Source organism: Hippocampus guttulatus, chromosome 9 (genome assembly GCF_054856545.1).
Source record: "Hippocampus guttulatus isolate MCC_2025c chromosome 9, RoL_Hgut_1.0, whole genome shotgun sequence".
Classification (NCBI taxonomy): Eukaryota; Metazoa; Chordata; class Actinopteri; order Syngnathiformes; family Syngnathidae; genus Hippocampus; species Hippocampus guttulatus.
The window spans coordinates 13,078,012-13,099,527 of NC_141269.1; the positions used below are offsets into that span (position 1 = coordinate 13,078,012).

Below are 21,516 nucleotides of genomic sequence, written 5' to 3' on the forward strand. Positions count from 1 at the left end.
TTGTTGAAGATATTTTCAAAAATCATGGGTCACATATGCACGCAAACCGGTTGCTAACAAGCAAAAAGAGTTCATAGATAATTGCAAATTTTATTTGACGATACCCCAATCGCAGACACGGACAGCATAGTTCTGCTGGTAGGGTCCTGTGACGTGTGCTCACTCATTAGCAGCTGAAGCAAGCAGAAGAATCTGATGTTAGCCAAAAGCTAATGATTTGAGGCGAACTCCGATCACCGCTCGCCTTAATACAATCCTATCAGCAGCGAAGAACAAGGGTGGCGACACAACGTGAAGCCTCATCGCCAGATTATTATGTCCAATAATGCTTAGACAACAACTGTCAAGTCAAGTCAAGTCAAGTCAACAGTATTTATAGAGCACTTTCAAACAGCCATCGAGCCATCGCTGCATACAAAGTGCTGTACATGGAGCAATTTAACATGCACAATAAACAGTAAGACAAATCGGTAATAAAGGCGGTAGAAAGCACCAAACAGTAAAACCAAGAACAAATCTAAGTCATGCTGAGTCGAATGCCAAAGAATACAAGTGAGTTTTGAGGAGGGTTTTGAAGATGGGCAGCGAGGAGGCTTGCCGAATGTTCAGTGGGAGGTCATTCCAGAGAGAGGGACCAGCAACAGAAAAGGCTCGATCCCCTCTGAGCCTCAGTTTAGTTCTTGGTACTTCTAATAATGTCTGGTCCACAGACCTGAGGCGCCGGGCAGGTGTGTAGGGGCGGATGAGCTCAGAGAGGTAAGGTGGCGCGAGATTATTCAGAGATTTGAAAACAAATAAGAGGATCTTGAAAATAACTCTAAAATGAATGGGGAGCCAGGGAAGGGATGCCAGAGTAGGAGTTATGTGCTCCCTCTTACGAGTACCAGTCAAGAGGCGAGCAGTGGCATTCTGGACCAGCTGAAGGCGCTTAATGGAGGACTGGCTGACTCCAAAGTAAAGGGCATTGCAGTAATCGAGCCGGGATGTGACAAAGGCATGAATTACTGTCTCAAAGTGTTCATGTGAGAGGAGAGGTTTTATTTTGGCCAGCTGTCTAAGGTGAAAGAAGCTGGATTTAACAACGGCACCAATTTGCCGATCGAGTTTGAAATCACTGTCAAGTTTAAGGCCCAAGTTTGAGACTGTTGACTTAAGATAAGGAGACAGGGGGCCCAAGTCTACAGGATGGAATGTACAAGGGCCATTCATTTTCATTGAATTTCAAGAAATTTTGTGCCATCCAGGTTTTGATTTCTTCCAGACAGGATAGGAGTGGCCTTAATGAGAAGGTGTATTTCTTGCTCAGTGGGACATAGATCTGGCAGTCATCTGCATAGCAGTGGAAGGGAATACCATGTTTCCTTAAGATGGAACCCAATGGGAGCAGATACAGCGAGAACAGCAGAGGCCCCAGAATTGAGCCCTGTGGAACACCACATGACAGGGGAGCAGTGCGTGACTCAAAGCAGCCAAGGCTGACACAAAAGGTTCTGTCAGCTAAATAGGACCTAAACCACTCAAGAGCACTGCCGCCAATGCCGACCAACTGCTGCAAACGAGTCAGCAGAATACTGTGATCCACTGTATCAAATGCTGCAGCTAAGTCCAATAAAACTAGACACACGTGGTCTCCAGAGTCATTTGCCAGGAGGATGTCATTAGAAACGCGTAACAGGGCTGACTCTGTGCTATGCATCGTCTTGAAACCTGACTGGAAGACCTCCAAGATGTTATGTTCATCCAAGAAAAATTTCAACTGCATGTGCACCACTTTTTCCAGAATTTGCATGTGTAGTGCAGAATGAGCACTGTGCTCATGAAAACTGAATTCACAGGTGCCATGACACTTTACAGCAATTGTTTGTCAAAATGGCAGTTGTCTGATGAAAGTAACAGATGTAAAGGCTTTTTTGTTTTTTCAGGCTCAACTATAACGAGTAAAGAACCATAAATTGCATTAGAAAGTGCTTCTAAAGGGGAGTAAAAGTGAAATTTGCAGTGGAGAGAATCAATTTCTAAATTTAGGGATCTAGTTTTAAAGAGAGTGAGTGTGTTGTCTGGTACTTCAAGTCACTTTGAAATTGGTGTGACAAAAGAGAAAGGAGGACAAGAGGGAAGAGCTTGGAAGAAGCAAAACGAGACCGCCGAGGTAAACGCAAACCAAGTGAGACAGCACGGGCGAGCAGCAAGGAACTCGGTGAAACCCTCCCTCGCTCCCTCCTTCTGCACTCTCTAGAATTCACTTATCCTCAAATCCCTTCCACGACTTTACTGAGAACAACAAGAAGTAGGCCTCGAGAGCTTAACATACTTGCAAATCCAGCCGAGGGAGTGTTGTGCCAATACACACAGCGAGTCCGTCTGCAGGGATTAGAGTGTTTTCCGGTTTTCTTCACCGAACGCGGCAACCCAAAATGACTTTAATCTTGGTTTATTTCAAATAAATTGCCCAGACACTGGAGAGTTCAATTTTATGGATGACCTATCAACGCTGTCAACCAATCAGTGTGCTAAGTGATGCTCTGAGCATGCTTACGGAGTGGGTGGAGTGATTCATCATTCATCCATACCGTGCTATAGGTCCAGTGTTTCTGCTGTGAAGACCAAAGTATCATAAATGAGTGCATCCGTCTCATCGTGCACAATGCCTTACTGGAATAACACAATATGCATGCACGAAGTAGAACAGCAGTGTCAAAGGGGACGATCACTTCAAATCACCACATGTCAAGCCTCTTGGGACTGTCCCACGAACGTTATCACATGCCGCATCTTTCTCCAGTAACACATTCTGTTAAATACTCTACGATACGTCCCACGTGTCAGGCAGAACGTAAACCTCAGTTGGCCCATGGTTGTTGCAATGTTGCAAAGGTATTATGTGTCCTCTTGTCCGATCCCATACAAACACAGCTCTGCAGTATGCACTTAGCATTGCCATGAGAGGGCAGGGAGGGTTGTCCTGACATGACAGGCTGGGGCCAACTGGGCACATCACCGGCGGTTTGCGGCAAACACATCTTTTATGGATGTGCTCGTCTTATGCATGTGTAAATGTTTAGTCTCCGAGGGCATGAGAGCGTCTAATGGTGGGAAACAAGCAATATCAGTTAAGACTGTGCGGGCGCAAGGCCACAAGTATCGAAAGCTTTGCATAATCTAGATTAAATCCTAAATCAAACAAATCAGTTTGGTTCACGCTTGCTGGCTCACCGTCAACGGCTGTTGCGTTGAGCCACGTCAGCCTTACATCCAATTTATATCACAGCCTTCACACCAACACGCGATGACAAAGAGACATGCTGTGACTTTCGACTGTTCCCCAAATGAGCTGCCCACTCACAGCAAAGCTGCCTGCCAGGAAAACTAGTTTGGTGCTGTGAAACAACTTTGCGTGGCAGAGCTGGTGCATTTAAGCTCAGATGGCTCGACAATGTTACACTGCAGGAGCCTTAGTGGGAGTGTACAGTACATACAAACGACTCAAAACACTTCACACCCCGGATCCCTGCAGACTCCCCGGAGCTACATTTTGCCATCCAAATGCCAGGTTCTGTTCATTCGGTTCATGGCCGGATTTCCAACTTGGTGATCTTCAAAGTTTTTGTTTTTGAATTCTTTGGAAGAGTTGAACTAAATTATTGAAATGAAAAACCTTGCAAGGGTTTCTGCACAGATTAGATATGTGAATGCTGTTTTACTTGGAACAAAACACCAGAACCCAACATGAGATTCAATGGTGTGATAGTGTTCAATAATAGAGCTGTCACAGCAGCATCATTGTCATCCTCTTACAATCCAGTTGTTCCTTGTTCGGTACTGATGCAACGATGGCATTGTGCACATAAACCACATTTAGATACCGAATGCTCCTGTAATCTTTTTTTTTTTCTTCCTAAATTAACAGCTCGAAATACAGTCGGTGAATGTTTGCTCAACTCTAAAAAGTGCGTGTTGTTCTGACAGGCCCCAGACAGCAAGATAATCTTCAATTTTGAGAATGAAACCCAAAGACTACTAGCATACTACTTCCTAGCATACTACATACTACTTAGCATGAAAATATGCTAAGAATAATTATACCGGTACATATATTTTGTCAAGAGTACAGAATTTACGTGCTATTAATAAGATGCAAAAGTAATGGCAAGGGAGCAGAGTGTAATTGAAACAACTTTATGTGCAGTTTCACATTTATTCATTTAGAATTTAAACATGCTGAATTTAGCATCATCAAGGCTCTTGCGGTATTTTTTGTTTTGTCAAAACTAAAGCTAAGCTAAGGTAATATTTTTAAGCACCATGAAAGTTAGATGGTTAAGCAAATTTTACAAGCCCGGTTGTGCAACATGTGTGCAGTAACTTCAGGTTAAAGCACACTGGTTTATAGTAGGGAGAATATTTTGCATCTTCCATCGCCTTGGTAATGCAGTATGGCATATCAAAAGACAATGCTTATTGATGATATGGTATAAAACCACTCAGCCACAATATGTTTGCCCCATAGTTTTATTTATTAGTCTGTTCTTTGTGCATAAACCTGATGCACAGAGCATGAAGGCCAAAGCAGTATAATGCAGGCCAGCCCCACCGAGAGAGGCATGGGGCCAAGTTGCCCGCTAGACATTTACAATTCATTCAACATGTAAACACACCGCTAGAATTTTTTTTCTACAGTTTGGGGAAACAAGTACTGATAAGGTCCCAACGGTCGTTAAGGTGGACGCCAGTGAAATAAAACCATTGTGCATCAGCCCTGGCATGGTAATCTATTGTATTGTGACATCTGAGAGGAATTTTCTTAGGATTCCTTTAAAAGGCTTGTATCGATTTTTCTTAGGCGGATACCGACTTTTGGCAGAAAAAGATAAAGATGATTGATAAATCAGCTGATGAATAAAAAGTATATATCATGCATAAAATAACACTGTTGTTTTTCGACCAATGCATTTCAATGGGCGGGGATATTTATCCATCCCATAATTGTGTATCATATTCAACACACATTTAATATTGCACTGTTTTATTATTATGATTATTATTATTATTGTTCAAACCAGGGTGGCCCGGTGGCCCAGTGCATTGACCTCACAGTGCAGAGGTACCGGGTCCGATTCCAGCTCCGACCTTCCTGTGTGGAGTTTGCATGTTCTCCCCGTACCTGCGTGGGTTTCCTCCCATATTCCAAAAACATGCATGGCAGGCTGATTGAACCCTCAAAATTGTCCCTAGGTGTGAGTGCTTATGGTTGTTCGTCTCTGTGTGCCCTGCGATTGGCTGGCACCCGGTTCAGGGTGTCCCCCACCTACTGCCCTAAGACAGCTGGGATAGGCTCCAGAACGCCCTGCAACCCTTGTGAGGATAAAGCGGATCAGAAAATGGATAGATGGATGGATTATTGTTACTTTTGGTTGTGTGTAAAATAGTGACAGTCAGGTCAATTAATCACAAAACGAGTATTGCTAACCTAAGCTTTGCTTGTAAAAAATACAATTTGCTTTGTTTTGAATGACAGGTCTATAAAATGAACTTTTCAACACATATCATCAAACCTCCAGTATTTAGAAATATCATGTTATGGTATAGGGCCTTCGCTTATGAAGGCGCCCGAGTAGGCAGCCTTTGGCAAGTGCTCTTCAAGAGCCTTGTTTTTTTGTTCTTTGTTGGTGTTTTTGTCTTTTGTTTTGTCACATGTTGTTTGTTGTTTCATCGTGTGGACCTGATATGGACTGTTTTCAGCGTTTTTTGGCCACGACATTCGTCAAAGGAGAAGTATCTGTGCTTGGTGGTTGCGCCTTCTCGGCAGCACGCCTGTACCGGCTCAAATTTTGATTGGGAGGAATGTCGGCGCCATTGACTGTCGGTGCTGGACAGACCTGGGGCGCTTGTGTTTTTTGCGCCTGTAATGGGCAGCATTTTTCACAACCCCGTTTTGTTCAGTGGATATGTCGGCGCTGTGGGACAGTCGGCATTGGTGCGGCTGGATGGATGGCTGCTGAAGTTGAGGATGAAGAGAGAGGAGCGTTGGCGCAGAGCGCCGATGCGTATTTGGAACCGAGAGTCGCCGCTTGGAATTGAAATGGATTTCCATGGGACAGGAGAAGTGAACCAATCTCTTTTTTCGTCAATGGATGCTACAGCTTCTTGTTGACTTTGAAACTTAGCTTATAGCCGACGTGTGCACATTTTGAGCATGACGTCTGTGATCCACTGGTTAAAGGACACTTTGATTCTCTCCTCTTTCATCTCAAACTGCTTCAAACAACAAAGCGTGTGACGGAAAAGTGGTTAGGACTGCACGACTGTCCGAGTTTTATGTTATGTGTTGTGTTTATTATTTTACTTTATGTTAACTGTTTTGTTAAGCGCTTTGTTACAGCTGCTGCTGTTGTGAAAGCGCTATATAAATCAGCATGTATTGTATTGTATTGTATTGTATAGCTGTATGTGTCACAAATCACTTGTGTACAACTGCTGTAAGAGTACATAAAGCGAAAAATCATTGGCAAATGATTTTGGATGATTTTGAAGGGCAAAATTGCCTGATGAATCGGTCAGGCCCTAGTTTGTTGATTAATTCAATTTTGTAATTCACATTTTTGAATTGTGCGTAATAGAAATACTCACACTTGTAAGGATCAATTCATATTGACTTTCATTCTAAGTAATTGAACATACAGGAGATGGATGATACCCCCCTCCCCCCATGTCAAGCAAAGGCATATTTACTCCATTGAGTGGCATAATAATTGAGAAAGGGATTGTTTACTTACCCGAGCACTCTGTCCAGCGATAAGCTGGTCATCTTCAGTCTGGACACTGGTCCTACTACGAGTATCATAGTCCTCTTGTTCAAAGTCCGAGTCATCTTCCAGCTCCTCTGGTGTCTGTGACAGTCATCAGAGAAAGAAAGAAAATGAGCAGACCTTATAGACAACATACAACGCCCAGTTATGTAAATTATTATTTGTGCTCAGTGGAAACTCAAATTGGATGCTCCAGAGGTGGTACAACTCCGAATTCAAACCAAATGGACAGGCAAAAAAAACAGGTGTGCAGATTAGATTATTACTTCAGCAAACTTCACAAAACGTAAATTTGTTGTTTTGTTGACAGTTTGTCCCTAAGAATGACAAGTATGTGAGTGAAGAATAACGTGAGAGGAGAATCAACATATGTCATCACCTGTGATCAAACTTCTAGTGCTGTTTTTGTAGTTTTCAATGTTTGAAAAATGAATACACTCATTTAACAAATGAAGACTGATTTGTGAAGCTGTGACACAACATCGACGTACCTCCTCCTTGGTCATTAAATGAAAATTGATTCATTGTGTTTACATTTCAAAAATAATATTGCTGCAAGCGGCTGGCAAACCAGTTCAGGGTGTACCTCGCCTACCGCCCGAGGTCAGTTGGGTTTAAGCTCCAGCATGGCCGCCACCCTCCTGAGGATAAGCGGCTCAGATAACGGATGGATAATAACACCGGTAAACCTATTTTCATACTTTTTAGAGTGTCATTTTAAAACGGAGGCGGCCCGGTAGTCCAGTGGTTAGCACGTCGACTTCACAGTGTAGAGGTACCGGGTTCAATTCCAGCTCCGGCCTCCCTGTGTGGAGTTTGCATGTTCTCCCCGGGCCTGCGTGGGTTTTCTCCGGGTGCTCCGGTTTCCTCCCACGTTCCAAAAACATGCATGGCAGGCTGATTGAACACGCTAAATTGTCCCTAGGCGTGAGTGTGAGTGCGCATGGTTGTTCGTCACTGTGTGCCCTGCGATTGGCTGGCAACCGGTTCAGGGTGTCCCCCGCCTACTGCCCGAAGACGGCTGGGATAGGCTCCAGCACCCCCCGCGACCCTAGTGAGGATCAAGCGGTTCGGAAAATGAATGAATGAATGAATTTGAATGAAACGGCCCATAAAGTAACTAAAGACTTTTTTGTATGTATTGAAATGATGTCCTTTCCTTGAAAATACAAACAAACTGAAGATCACCTCATTCCGCCGCTTACATTTTTTTGTTGAAACGAATGTCGAAGGGATAAATAAACCATGAACGGAATCTGATGCCAACAACTGGACGTGTTAGTGCTTTAAAATGTGCGGAAATTGTTTCTGAAGGCGCTATGCGGCAGCCACAACTCCTCAAAAGATGACTAATACTATGTCTAGAAGGACATTAGAACTGCATGAAAAATCGCAGCCCCCTCATTAATTTAAATGGGCCACGATGTGCAATGCGATGTAATGTGACATTGCACTGTGTTGTATAATCACACCTCATCACCTGCTGATCCTTATCTTGCAGGGTACATGAGGCAATTCTACTGTTACGCTTGGGACTGTAAAATTGTGAGCCGTATTTTTTGTGATGGACTGAAAGATTAAAAAAAGATATATATATATATATATATATATATATATATACACAGTATACTTTATATATATAAATAAACAGACTGCCGTATGGTGGAAGAAACCCTAGTGAATGCTGAGAAGATACAAATATATGAACACACAACTATATCAGAGCGCCCGTCGTGAAAACAAGAACCCGACCAACATCATGATGGATGCTCACATTTTTGGTCGGCTCGCTACATTTTATTGTTATGAACAGAAATATGGATTGCTGAACTAAATTTCCCATTTTACACCCACATTTCAACTGGCTCACGGGTACTCTGTGAGAAGGCAGACATTGTGTAACATTCATCCTCCGGATTTTATTTTTTTCTGTTCAGGACTCAGAGTAAATATATATACTTTGACATTTTATGTCTGCAATGCACGTGATTTTTTTTTTTTAAACGGTTGATTTAAAAATTCAATTCATTCATCCCTGAAAACAATTATGATAATTTTGCATTAAACACAGTTTGGCTGGTGGCCCAATACACTTGTTCAGCACTGTAAATAGCCAGCCCTTTTTCACATTTTTTGGTCTCACTGCATCTTGATGGCATGCCTTAATGGATATTTAATGGAGTGATCTGTCTTGTTGGTTGGACAGAGAAAGGCACATCAAAATAGCCACGAAAAACAGTGTAAACACGATTCCATACGGCTTTGCATTTAATGTATTCATAGTTTCCTGCTACTCTTTTACGTGCATACGCACCAACATAAAGGGGAAACCGAGAGCTATGCTTTTTAGAACTTTCATTATAATTGTATCCTCTTCTCAATAACTACCTTGGAATTCTGAATAGTGTACTGTGGCAAATTGGTTTCTTAATCTAATGGCAGCTCATAAAATCTGTGCAGTAATAATATAAAAAAAAATCCTAAAGAGATTTTTCTCATCTGAAGTGGGAGCAAAATAAGACCTCTAACAATATGCGCTCATAAAGCCTTATAGCTGTCCTCTGTATATGATAGACAAACAGAGAAAGTTGTTTCCTTGTAGGAAGAATTAGAACATGGATGGGATTATGAATCCAGCTGGTCCGCGAAAGTTCAAAGCCGCCTGTTTTACATTATTTACCAGCATCAAATTATTTTCCATAATTAGATTTTTTTTCATGAGTTGCACCGGGAAAGCTTCCAGCCTGCATAAAGTTGAATAAATGAATTACATGGTGACTAGAGAAGGGCCGGTTCGGGTACAGAATGCAGATAGTTTCCTTTCAGAGTGCGACGATCACATTGTTATTCATCTTTCCTATTGTGATACACAGTTAAATGACCTGCAAGATTTATTGCACGCATGCGACGTCTCTGAAATGAGATATATTAATGTAATATTTGTCAGTGCTGAAATGTTATTTATCCCAACCCAGGAGGCCATATGATGCCTATAAATACAACTTTATTCATAAATACGTGTCATTTTCTATAAATAAATTCGTAACAGAAAAATCTTGTGAACAGCATATCTTCGACATGATGTATTGCTTCAGATGGATCCACATCAGTTTTTGAAAGATAACACTGTTCAACAGCAAATTTGAACCAGAAATGGCTTTCTGCATTCCGAACGTTACTACACAGGAGTATTAGGAGCTGCAAATTAAAAGCCAAAATGATGAGAATCATGAAAACTAAATTGAAACAGTCAAACACAATAAAATATAATTTGACGAGAAAGTATGAAGTTACAAGTAATTTAAAAAAAAGGCTTTATGGCAGAAGAAAATGCATCCAAACATTTCAGAGTATCAGGTTTTAATATGACAAAATGGAGGAGCATATTGACATACCCTTATCATGAGGACAGCTTTCCTGATGTCCCGGACACCATCGTAGACCAAACGGGATGCATCGATGAATTCATTCTCCTCAAAGGCCTGTGGTGGGTTTGTACTCAGCGCCTCGATTGCTACTTCCACTTGTTCGGCAAAACGAGGCATGACTTTAGGAAGAAAGTGTGTGGGAGAGATTTAGAAACTTTGCAGGGAGGAGTAACGTGACACTCCATTTGACATACAGTGCAAAATGTTGTTTTGCGTTTAGTAAGTGCCAACGATTCCAGTAGTAGTACCATGCATTATCGTTCGGGTGAATATTTAAATACACTCAGCACGGAGACTCTGTACTACTGCAGTAAAAATAGTCCCACCAAACAAACCAAAAGTGGCATCATGCAACCTCCAATGAGAATTTGAAAATAGCATCCTGACAGTCAGATACCAGAGCAAAGATGTGTCACAAAACAGCATCGCTATCTTTTCAAAGGAGGTTGACTTGCCATCTTAACATTGTGACTTAAGACTCGACGCCGTCGACACACAATTTGATTGAAGTATAAAGCTTGACGAGTGCTAAAGAAAGAATCAAAATAAGCAGGTAAAACAAAGTGAGCTCTGAGCTCTGAAAGGCTGGTTCAAGGATTGGGTCATTGTTTATTTGGCTGTCTCCCCATTATTATCAAAATCATACAAGTGGTGGAAGTTGCAGAGTATTGTAACTGTTTTCCCCTTTGTTAACATTGTGAAATTATCTCACCGCAGTACAGCCTCTCTTGTGCAAGATTTCATCTAGGCTAGAGAAGCTATCACTAGTGTTTTGCCACGAAATGATTGTAAATTGCAGGTGTGTTTTTGTGTACACAGTTGGTTGGAGTTTCCTGTTTGTGTGGCACACGCTCCCGTGCCATTTATTGCAAAGAAGAAAAAAAAAGCCAACTTCGCCTGTCAAATCACAAGGCCTAAGGAGGAAAAATGATCAACACACTTTGAGCGGAACAAAAGCCAGGCAGTAAAAAGAAAATTCCTATTTGCCTGTAAAAAAAAAGGTTGGTCAGAGGTGACCGAGGCGATGCTTGTTACGTGTTCAGTTGAATTGTGCTGAAATTAGAAATGATAGCTTACAAAAGGAGAACAACGGTAGCTGTTGATACAAAAGATCAAAATAATAATAATAATAATAATAATAGATTTTATTTATAAGCGCCTTTCAAGACACCCAAGGACACTTTACAATAACAAAAAACACAAAACAATACGGGTTGAGCAGCGGCAGCCAAAACGCGCCAGCGTTCACTCAACCCGAAAGTCAGAAAGAAACAAGGGAGGGAGAGGGGGAGAAAAAAAACCCCCACGCTCGAACTACCCTCATTTGAAAATCATACACTGTTATTGAATACAGACCAAGACAGTCTCAGTGTCATTTTGCCATGAATCACGCAATACCTTACGACTAAGTGTGATTTCGCAGTGAATTGCGCAAGAACTTATTTTGCACTGCATGGCGCGAGGACGAGAGAGCGGTAATCAGTGCCAAAAAATCATATCATTTTTATCGTCTTTGCTCATCAGAACTTCAATGTCCATAGATTTCATCCCAGTTTTTATTGAATGAACTACATCTTCATGTTCATTAGTGAAGTTTAGATGTCCAATTATGAACAAAATGCCTTGTCAAATCACATAGTTCAGGTCGAAGGCAAGTCGAGTCATTCCCAAGTTTTTTGGCAGCAAGTCGCAAGTCCAAAAACAGCTAATTGAATCTGACACGAGTCAAGGCATATGACTCGTGCCCCTCATCTCTGAAACATAAACCCACAAACCCTCATGCACTTTCTCAAATTTATGTCTGTCATCTGTCATTGCTTTTCAATAATAATACAAAATGTTGCCGTCGTTTCCCTCCATCTGACCATTCATCAATGATTTTCCGGGTACTATTTTTTTTTCCTTTTATAAGGTAGGCTACTTTGTGTATGATGTTGTGAAAAACATGTTTTTTTTTCATTAAGAGATGACAGAATAGTTTTTGGTAAAAATTGTCAGAAACCGTAACAATTTTAATCAGGTTGTAGAAGAGATGACAACAAACAAGTCAGGCAGCTCAGCGGGTGTCCCCGCACATCAATGTGTGTGATTGTTTTCATCTTGACTGACTTTCTCTTCATCGAAGATGAATGACCTGAATCAATTAGTCATCTAGCATTGCAGGTGTACACATTTGAGGCATACCTCTTTTGGCATTAAGCTATGTCTCAACAAACATAAAAGGCACTACAAAATCTCTCACTTCCTTCATTTTTAATTTAGTTTAATCCACTTAGTGGAGCAGCATAAAATAGGCTTTTGGGAATTGCTGGGAAGGCATTTTAAATAGAAATATTTAAATTTCTGCAAGCTCTTAATGAGCAAGGTTGCTGATGGTAAGGAGCAATTTCACTCATTCCGGTTGAGAAATGATGAAGGGAATTAAATGTGACCATGTAGGAATGGATTTTTTCACCCTCCAGGCTTAGGCACAGTTTTAAGTAGGAAGTTACGCAAGAACAATGAAGAACCCCTAGTGCAGAGATGGCGTGCCCCTGTGAGGTGTTTAACAAGCTCTAAATAGCTCAACCCATTTTTTAACTCTTTTTTTTTAACTCATCCTCAATTCCACACGAACACAGTTTGAGTAGTGAACTGCAAAAGCAATCATACACACGTCGGCATCAGTCCTGAGTGCATGGGAAATGTTTGCCTGTATCTCTCGGTGCATATGGAGTCTTTTAAAATTATATTGTTAAGCCCGAACAATGCTTTATTACTTAACAACAGGTTTATGAATTGAACACCTTATAAAGACCACCGCAACCAGGAAGCAGAATGTACCTAACTGAAAAAAAATACAGTACGGACCAACCATCTATTCTTTGTTCAAAACTGCTTGTCCTCATTTCAGTCACAGGTAACTGCAGCCTATCTCCGCTGACTGGAGGTGAGAGGTCGGGTAAACCCCAGATTAGTCGACAGTCAATCACAGCACATAAACTGTTTGGACAACCAACCATTCACATTTACATTCAACTAACATGCATGTTTTGCGGAGTATCTGGACAAAACCCAGGCAAGCTCAGGGTGAACGGGAAAACCTCTCAACAGAGAAGTTCTAACAGACTTTCAAACCCACAACTCGCGACTGAGGCGGAGTTGCGAACCACCAACTCGCCGTGCTGCCATATGTCATTCAATACTACCGGTAATATTTGTTTGATTTTACAGCTCCCCATTCAACTACTTTAACCCTTAGATGCATATGTGGGTCAAAAATGACCTGGTGAGGTTTTTTTTCTTAAATTATCTTCGGACTGAAAATTTATTATCATTTCATATTCCAGGTATTCCTCAAAAAAAACCAGTTTTTTTATATAATGTCATTCACAATTTTAACTTACATTTTATACATTTTAAGAAATTTCAGTTTTTGTATTGCTACCCCAAGTTTCCATAAATGGGTTAAAAGTGACCTGTGTACATTTTCTATGGAATCCAATGGGAACCACTGATTCTAATCAACTTTGGCTGTCAGCAATACATTGACTGCGGACCACGCAGACTATAATATCAGAAGTGTCACCCCTCAGGAAGATTATTTTACACTGTAAGAGCTGATACGTCTAAGTATTGTCTTCATTTGATTTGAATTGGCCTTCCGCCTGGAAACAGATCATATGGCAGCCTTCCGCTATGTATGGGACCTGTTCCTGGTCAACTGCAGACAGCGATTCATCCCCAGTGATTGTGTCACTGTGGACGAACAGCTTGTGCCATTCAGGGGTAGGTGCAAGTTTCTACAGTACATGTCAAGCAAGCCTGCTAAGTACGGCCTAAAGATCTTCTGGGTTTGTGATGCACGCATCCCCTATGCAATAGATGGTATAGTTTACACGGGGAGACAACCAGGGGAAGACGTTCAGAAGAATCTGGGCGAAAACATTGTCCAGCAGGTGTGTGGTAGATTTAGAAACACCGGTCGCAACATCACCATGGATAACTTTTTCACCAGTGTGCCACTCGCGCAGCATCTCCTGGAGAAGGAGCTCACTATTGTGGGGACTCTACGTCAGAACAAGCCAGACATCCCTCCTCTGATGAAGTCTTCCAAGTCCTGGGAGGTTTACAGCACAGAGTTTGGATTCAACGACAGCCTTACCATGGTCAGCTATGTCAGAAAGAAAGGAAAAGCTGTTGTGCTCCTGAGCACGATGCACCACGATAAAGCAGTGGATGAACATAGCAAAAAGAAAAAAACAGAAGTGATCAAATTTTACAACGAGACGAATGGAGGTGTAGACACCATTGACCAGATGGTTGGCAACTACACGTGCAAGTGGCAAACACAGAGGTGGCCCATGGTGCGATGGTACAACATAATTGACATCGGCACCCTAATTGCCTACACCTTTTTCATGGCTCAGCACCCATATTTTAAGAGTGGCATCACCAATGCACGACGGCTGTTCCTCAAAGAGCTGTCAAAGGAGCTTGTCACACCACACATGAGGAGTCGACTGGAAAGCTGCACCCAACTGCAAATCCCGATTATTGACGCAATGAAAAGGTGCGGGGTGACAAAAGCCACCACCCAGACACAGGAAACAAATACACAGGGCCAACCAAAGAGAAAAAGGTGTCAGATCTGCCCAAGTAACAAAGATCGCAAAGTCAGCAATAGGTGTGGGAAATGCAATGTACCTGTGTGCAATGATCACTGCCAGAAACGGGTAGTTTGTCTGAATTGCATATAGTGATGAGACAAGAAGGCAAAACAGGCAATGCATACACACAGACAGACAGACAGACAGACGCGCGCACACACACACACACACACGCACACAAAATGGATGTTCACATTTTTCTATTGCTGTTCTGGGTAATTTTTATTTTTTCAAAAATGTTAAAAAATTAAAAATAAAGATATTTCAAATATGAAATCATTCCTGTATGGTCCTAAATATATTACTAAATTTTATACAAGTGATTATTCTTAACCAAAATGACAAAAATGTCTAAAAAAAGCATTGATTGTATTATGGGTCATTTTTCACCCACCTATGGAAGAGTGTAGGGTCCAGTCACTCATGCATCTAAGGGTTAAACAAATGTCACCTCGGTATGCTTGAACCCTTTCATGGACAGCGGTTACTAAGTGGACAGCTTATCATGTTGTCACATTACAGGCTGGACGAAAGGGTTAAACATCCACTCCACATAGCACTGTGCTTACCTTTTGAAAAGGGAACACCATTTTTGAACGATTTTGGCTAACAGACAGTATGAAACGGCTCTCTTTCCGTTACAATGATCCCCAAATGTACAGGCATGACATGTGGGCCACGGGGAGAATGCAGTATGTGTTATTACTCACTATAATTACTGACTAAATCCCATTTAACATGCCCCAATGTAATAACTAGGAGTAATGCCACCGCACCTCTTGTAATGGCACACTAAGTTAGGCCATTTATCAGTTTTTTTAATCTACCCTCTCCAGGCACCACATTAATTATTGACTTTAAAATGTGCCACCCTCTTTTTGCAGAGGAGATTAGTTTAAACATGGGGAGTTACAGTAGTGCGCAGAAAAGTGTCTTGTAAGAAGAAGGGAGGAAGAGGAGTTTGACCGTAACCACTTCCCCATTAAGCTATTGATTCCTCCTCCTCTCAAGGACACGATTCAATCCTGGGCCGATGTGTAGATTGTCTGTCAAGAATCTATGGCTCAGCTATACACACACAAGAGTTGTGTGCCTTGGCTGCAAGTATTTGGCCGGCCCATTCATCTGATCACATTCAATATAGGACAAATTGAGACAAGGTCAGAGGTTAGGCAGTTGTGATAAGTGTCCTAGTGTTGATGTGGATATTGTCACAAAGATGGACAAGTAGTCATGGACGTAAACAAAGACAAAGTTAAATGACAACCGGTCACATGCAAACAGAGATGGATGCATACACATAGGCTGGGTGAGGGAGAGTCCATTCAATGGCAACTAAGATATTTATGAAACATAAAACCCATAAACAATTGCCACATCGGTAGATGGGATGTGTCACATTTTGGTGAGAATCCGAACAAAACCGAACATGCAATAATTAATTTTTATTCTTTCACAATATGGTCCACTTGCATTGGGGCCAAATAGGGCAGTGACCAGCCAGGTTGAGCAGATGAAGCTGCATCTGCTGGTCATGGAACAATCCGGTCTCACATGTCAAAGGTTAATGACGAATGTCTAAGATTGTTCGGGTCTTTGCGAACGTCTCTTGAGAGATATTCTAGTTAGTCAGTGTGTCTGAGGAAACGTTGATGATTCATCTCAAAGGGGATTTGCGAGGTCTGAGGTCAGTGACATTGACCTGAGCGTGGACCTGGCTGGATGGGATTGGGATCAGGGCTCTCAGGTTGTTCCTCAAACTGTTCCCTCAAGGTTGGAAGCATAAAATTCTCCAACATGTCTTGAAGGTAAATAAGTAAGACACGAGTTTAATGATTATCGTTGAATAGTTGAACAAATCCATATCAATGCTTTGGTCCACTTGGCACATACTAGATATTCCAGAGTAAATGTTTGAAGCATGCGCACCACAAAGAAAGGAGAATGGGGGAGGACATCACATCAATGAATTCCACAAAAAGCTCGAAACACTTAGTGAAATCGTTGGTGACAGCTATTGATTTTCTGGAAGAGTTGAGTTAATTGGACTTTGTACCCTCTAAAAGTGTGTGGTCCTGCATCCCTATCCTTTGTTCAGCGACATTGAATCATCTTTCCCACAGCTATAGATTTCCCCTTGACTGTGATCAAATCCATAGACTTCAGACCTTTGACGGAGTGAGGGAAGCAAAAGTTCAGGAGGATCAATAAGTGCTTCATGGTCCAGATCAATTGTGCATTGTAGCCCTTAAAAACAGCCCAGCTAGAAACACTAAACTTAGACCAGAAAACAAAAAGTTCATTTTTCTTTTTTCTTTTTTTTTTACATTCAAGAGCCAACATGGGGGAGTCATGTTTAGTATTTCCCTGCTGCATCATTCCAATGTCACCATGTAATTAAGACTCCCCTAATTTACACCAACCAATGCAGTTTAGCAGTTAATAGATAATTTAACGGACACAAATATTCCTCGAACCAAAGCAGACTGAACATGACACTAAGAGTAAATATACCCACATACTCTTTTATCTAGTGCAGTGCAGCTCTGAAACCAACAGAAAATGTTCAGGCATCTTTTATTGTGACTTTTACTGCCACTTGGATAGAATGCTATGTGCTAAGCGACAGTGTGTTGTACGACTTCAACAATCAATATCGTAGGGAAGCTGACTGTATTTTTCAGTCAAAGCTCTGGGGAATACGGTGCGTGATGCAACCGTATGTGTTAGATAAGATCCCTAAAAATGACGACGACAAACTCAACGAAAAAGAAATACACATAGAACACAATGACAAGTCCGATGCTGCTGTTAACTCAAGCTCGCTACTTCATGGAGGATTAATGGAACAGCAGCAGAATATTATCGTCTTAATGTGAGACAAGGTTATCGTCATATGAAATTAACCTTAAGTGCCCACTGTACTTTATCAATTAAATACCTCAATCAAATGAAGAGAACCATGCAATAATAGAAGCGAATGTGCCTATGACAGCATTGAACTAGTGCTGCAGGAGGTCCATTATGGGGGGTGTCAGTGCCAGATGAGACTCAGACGGATGACTGTGTGAGCACGTGGCTTAACTGATGCTGTTCGCAACTTATCAACTCGCTGCAAGGATAGATCATTGGTTTGCCATTTATCCCCGGCACATGGTCGCAACAAGGGAAACAATAGATATTGTATCGTATAGTATAGATAAGTGGCAATAATGGGAGCGACAGAAGGAAACGAGGAACCTGTGGGTGACAATCAAGAATCAAACCATACAGAGGGCTGTCTTCCCGAGAAGTGGGATTGCAATCTGATTTGAATCGCACAGACAGGTAACTATTAAATGCCATCTCAGCTCTTCCCATTTGCTTATTCTGCCACTGCAAATGGTGCATCATGAAAGTCTACCACTTTTTGCTGGTACATCTTTTGGATCCTGCTGTAGTCTTCAGATTACCAGCAGTTCGCCCGGACAAGGAAGTATACATCTATGATATAAAAATAAATAAATAAATCACAGAAGATGAAATGAGTAAACCCAAGGGCACACCAACGTGGACAGGTGGCATCCAGGGATGGTAAAACAGCCAAATAACGGATTTTGGGACACTGAACATCAAGGCCACCTGCCTTGATGTTCAGTGTCATGATGTCAGTGTTCATAATTTACTGACGTCACTGGGAGACGGACAAAAGCCACTCAATTTGCATGAAAATGTCGAACACAATCAATGTTTTTCAAACAGACTAATGAGGGTGGTTGGCAATGCCACTTTTATTGTTTTAACATGCAGATGAGCCCCGAACGATTGAGTTCTAAGAACTCTGCCTGGCAACGTGCAAATCATTTGTTGTCGTATTGCTAGGCAATTGAACTGCTGCTGCTGTTGGAAGAGACATTCAAATGAAAAATCACAGAGCGGGTAAGAAGTAAGACAATTGGTGCCAAAACACTACCGGTAACAAAGAATACACCTTGAATTAAACGTGAGTGCATTTGTAATGTACTAACCAGTTTCAGAAAGAAGCTTGATGGACTCCAGCACACGCTCAGTGTAGACGCCCGGTTCATAGTTCTCCATCTCCGCATTTATAATATGCACAACTCGAGCAGCTCGGCCCCTAATCGCTCCGGCTGTTCGGTCCAGAGTGTCCACGTCTCCCTCTTGAAGCGCGATGACGCATTTGTTTACATCCTCAAGGATGTGGTTTTCTTGAAAGAGGCGTAAATAAACAGTCAGTGGAACTGAACGACGTCTTCTCATTTGACCACTCTCCACTGGGTTTATACCTGACACAGACAGGAAGTCATCCACCGAAGTGATGTCATCCACGGCTTCGGTCAAGATGCGCACTTGTTTCTCCCACTGGTCCTTGAAAACATCCATGTTGTCCTGGGCTACTTTACTCTGAGGTCTGGCAGCCAAAGTGAGGGCAGCATTGATAACCTGTCAAGACAGAGAAACTGTCCAATCCCACTGGCTCTCCGCGTTGAAAGCAAAATTGATGCTCTATAAGTTGTCATTTTACCCATGTTTTTCAAGTACTTTAAAATGTAATATTTAATTGTCCAGCAAGATCTTCAGCCAGAAAGTTTAATGCTTGTACATACTCTGTCGGGGTTAAGCTTTTCAAAGTTAAACGCTATCCTTCTCCCTTAATGTACAGAGGGATACTACTGCGCATCAGATAATCCATATGAATTTGAAACCTCATCATTTTATTTGTTTCACACAAAGTTGGGTCCTCTGAGAAAAAGGCCCACTGTTAACCCTGGAAACAATGGATTGATTTTAACTTCCACTGGTGCTTACATCTTGAGAAACAGCACTATAAAATCCTCCTACACATTATTGATGGATGGCTCCCCCATTCTGCCATCTTGGATTCTTTAAGTCTCAGCTACAATCGATTTGTTTTAAAAAAAAAAAAAAAAAAAAACATGGATCCTTTTAAAATGCCTTATAGACATAAGCACTCAACGCAGGACTTGTGCGAATGCTTTACGACATGGGGAACAAAAACTCACCTGTGGACAAAGGCTATCAATTTGGGTTGCAGCCATTCGAACCAGCTTGACACCCTCTTCATTATTAGAAATGGAGCAAGCCAAGTTGGCCACCTGAATAATGAAAGACAAACAAAACGGGGAAAAAATCACATCTGCGCTATTTCATCCATCCATGCATTTGCTCTCATGGGCAGTCTGTTGCAACTCTCACATTCACACAAATGGACAATTTAGTCATCAATGAAACTACCATGTATGTTTTTGCAATTTGAGAGGAAGCCCCACACATTGCATTCTTCTGTTTTGTACGTCTGAGGACAGGGGGTAGTGTCACACTTTACTCAGAAAAAAATAATGTCATAAATGCTGAGTTCAACTCAAGCCATATCTACCGGTACATGGTATGCACGGATAATATGTCAATAGCCACAGAAAGCATAAAGTATGCTAACCTGGATAAAGAAGTGTAAGCTTTATAAGTTGCCATCTCGAACGCGCTTGCGACCCATGACCACCAGTGAGCCGTCCCATTCGCTTGCTGTAACGAGGCACTTTATGCTTGTAAAAATTTAAATTCCAGACACAAGTCAGTGTAGTCCATTTAACTGCAGGTCAGGCTAATCGTGATACCCATTTCCCCTGGCATTATGTGCTATTTTGTTGTTTGTGGCATAAACACGAGTTTAAAACCTGCAATAATAAACTTTTACATCTCTTGCGTCTTCTTTATGAGCAAGTGAAGTCAACATACCATTAGGCAGGATCAGTCTCCGATCATTTTCATCACTTCACACTGTAGAATGGAACAAAAAAAAAGCTACAGTGCGAAGATGGCCAGTTGTTTGAAAGAGCCAAAGACATGGCTGTTAGCAACAAGGGTGCCAGTCTGCATTAGCGCTGCTAGTGCTCACATGTCACTGTTTGAGGCAAATTGAACGAAATCAAATTTGTGTTAGACGACTCTGGCTTAGAGCTCTGTCTCTTTCCTCATGACAGCAATGAGCGCAGTGATGGATTGCCGTCCTTTTATGCGAGCGTGTGTGGAAGTGTTTAAAGAGTCTGTGTGTGAGTGTGGGTGAAAAAGAGAGAGGGGAAGAAAGGTGGCACTTTTCACATGAACGTGAGTGGTAAAATGAAGATCACTTTGGGAAACAATTTAATAGAATGTTTTGCATTGGGGCCATGCATTTTTATGCCCTCAAAAGGTGCATCATATTTTATGCGTTTGTTGTCCAATTTACCATCTAATTGCAGTAAGACCCAGTTTCATCCCTGTGCTTATTTCGCCACAGACCCACGTGAGTGTGAGAGGTAAAGAGCTTTGTGGAGGCTGGAGAGAAGCCCAATAGACCCACTCCCACTGCCTCTTAACCAACGCACAGAGCTGGAAAAGGTCCAAGGCTGCAACATCAGCCAAACTCCTAATTATCTAAGAAAGTGCTTTGGCTTTGCGTGTGTGTGTGTGTGTGTGTGTGTGTGTGTGTGTGTGTGTGTGTGTGTGTGTGTGTGTGTGTGTGTGTTTGTACCTTAGATAGGAGAAAGGAGCGCAAATCAGTCGAGAAGGTGAGATGGATGGGGAATGTGCAGTCAAAAGTGTGATCCCCTCCGAATGATCATTCTTCATTTT

General features: G+C 41.8%; 1 protein-coding gene across 2 annotated transcripts in view; it reads right to left on the minus strand.

The window, feature by feature from the left end:
• Positions 1–21,516, minus strand: part of ctnna2 (catenin (cadherin-associated protein), alpha 2) — a 238,571-nt gene that overhangs the window by 21,677 nt on the left and 195,378 nt on the right. For both annotated transcript variants that reach the window (XM_086120279.1, XM_086120280.1), the window contains 5 exons: positions 19,908–20,000; positions 19,170–19,326; positions 18,891–19,091; positions 10,202–10,353; positions 6,774–6,887 (listed from right to left, as the gene is read on the minus strand). In XM_086120279.1, the coding sequence (XP_085976405.1) occupies positions 6,774–6,887; positions 10,202–10,353; positions 18,891–19,091; positions 19,170–19,326; positions 19,908–20,000 (717 nt within the window). The remainder of the gene's footprint in view (positions 1–6,773; positions 6,888–10,201; positions 10,354–18,890; positions 19,092–19,169; positions 19,327–19,907; positions 20,001–21,516) is intronic.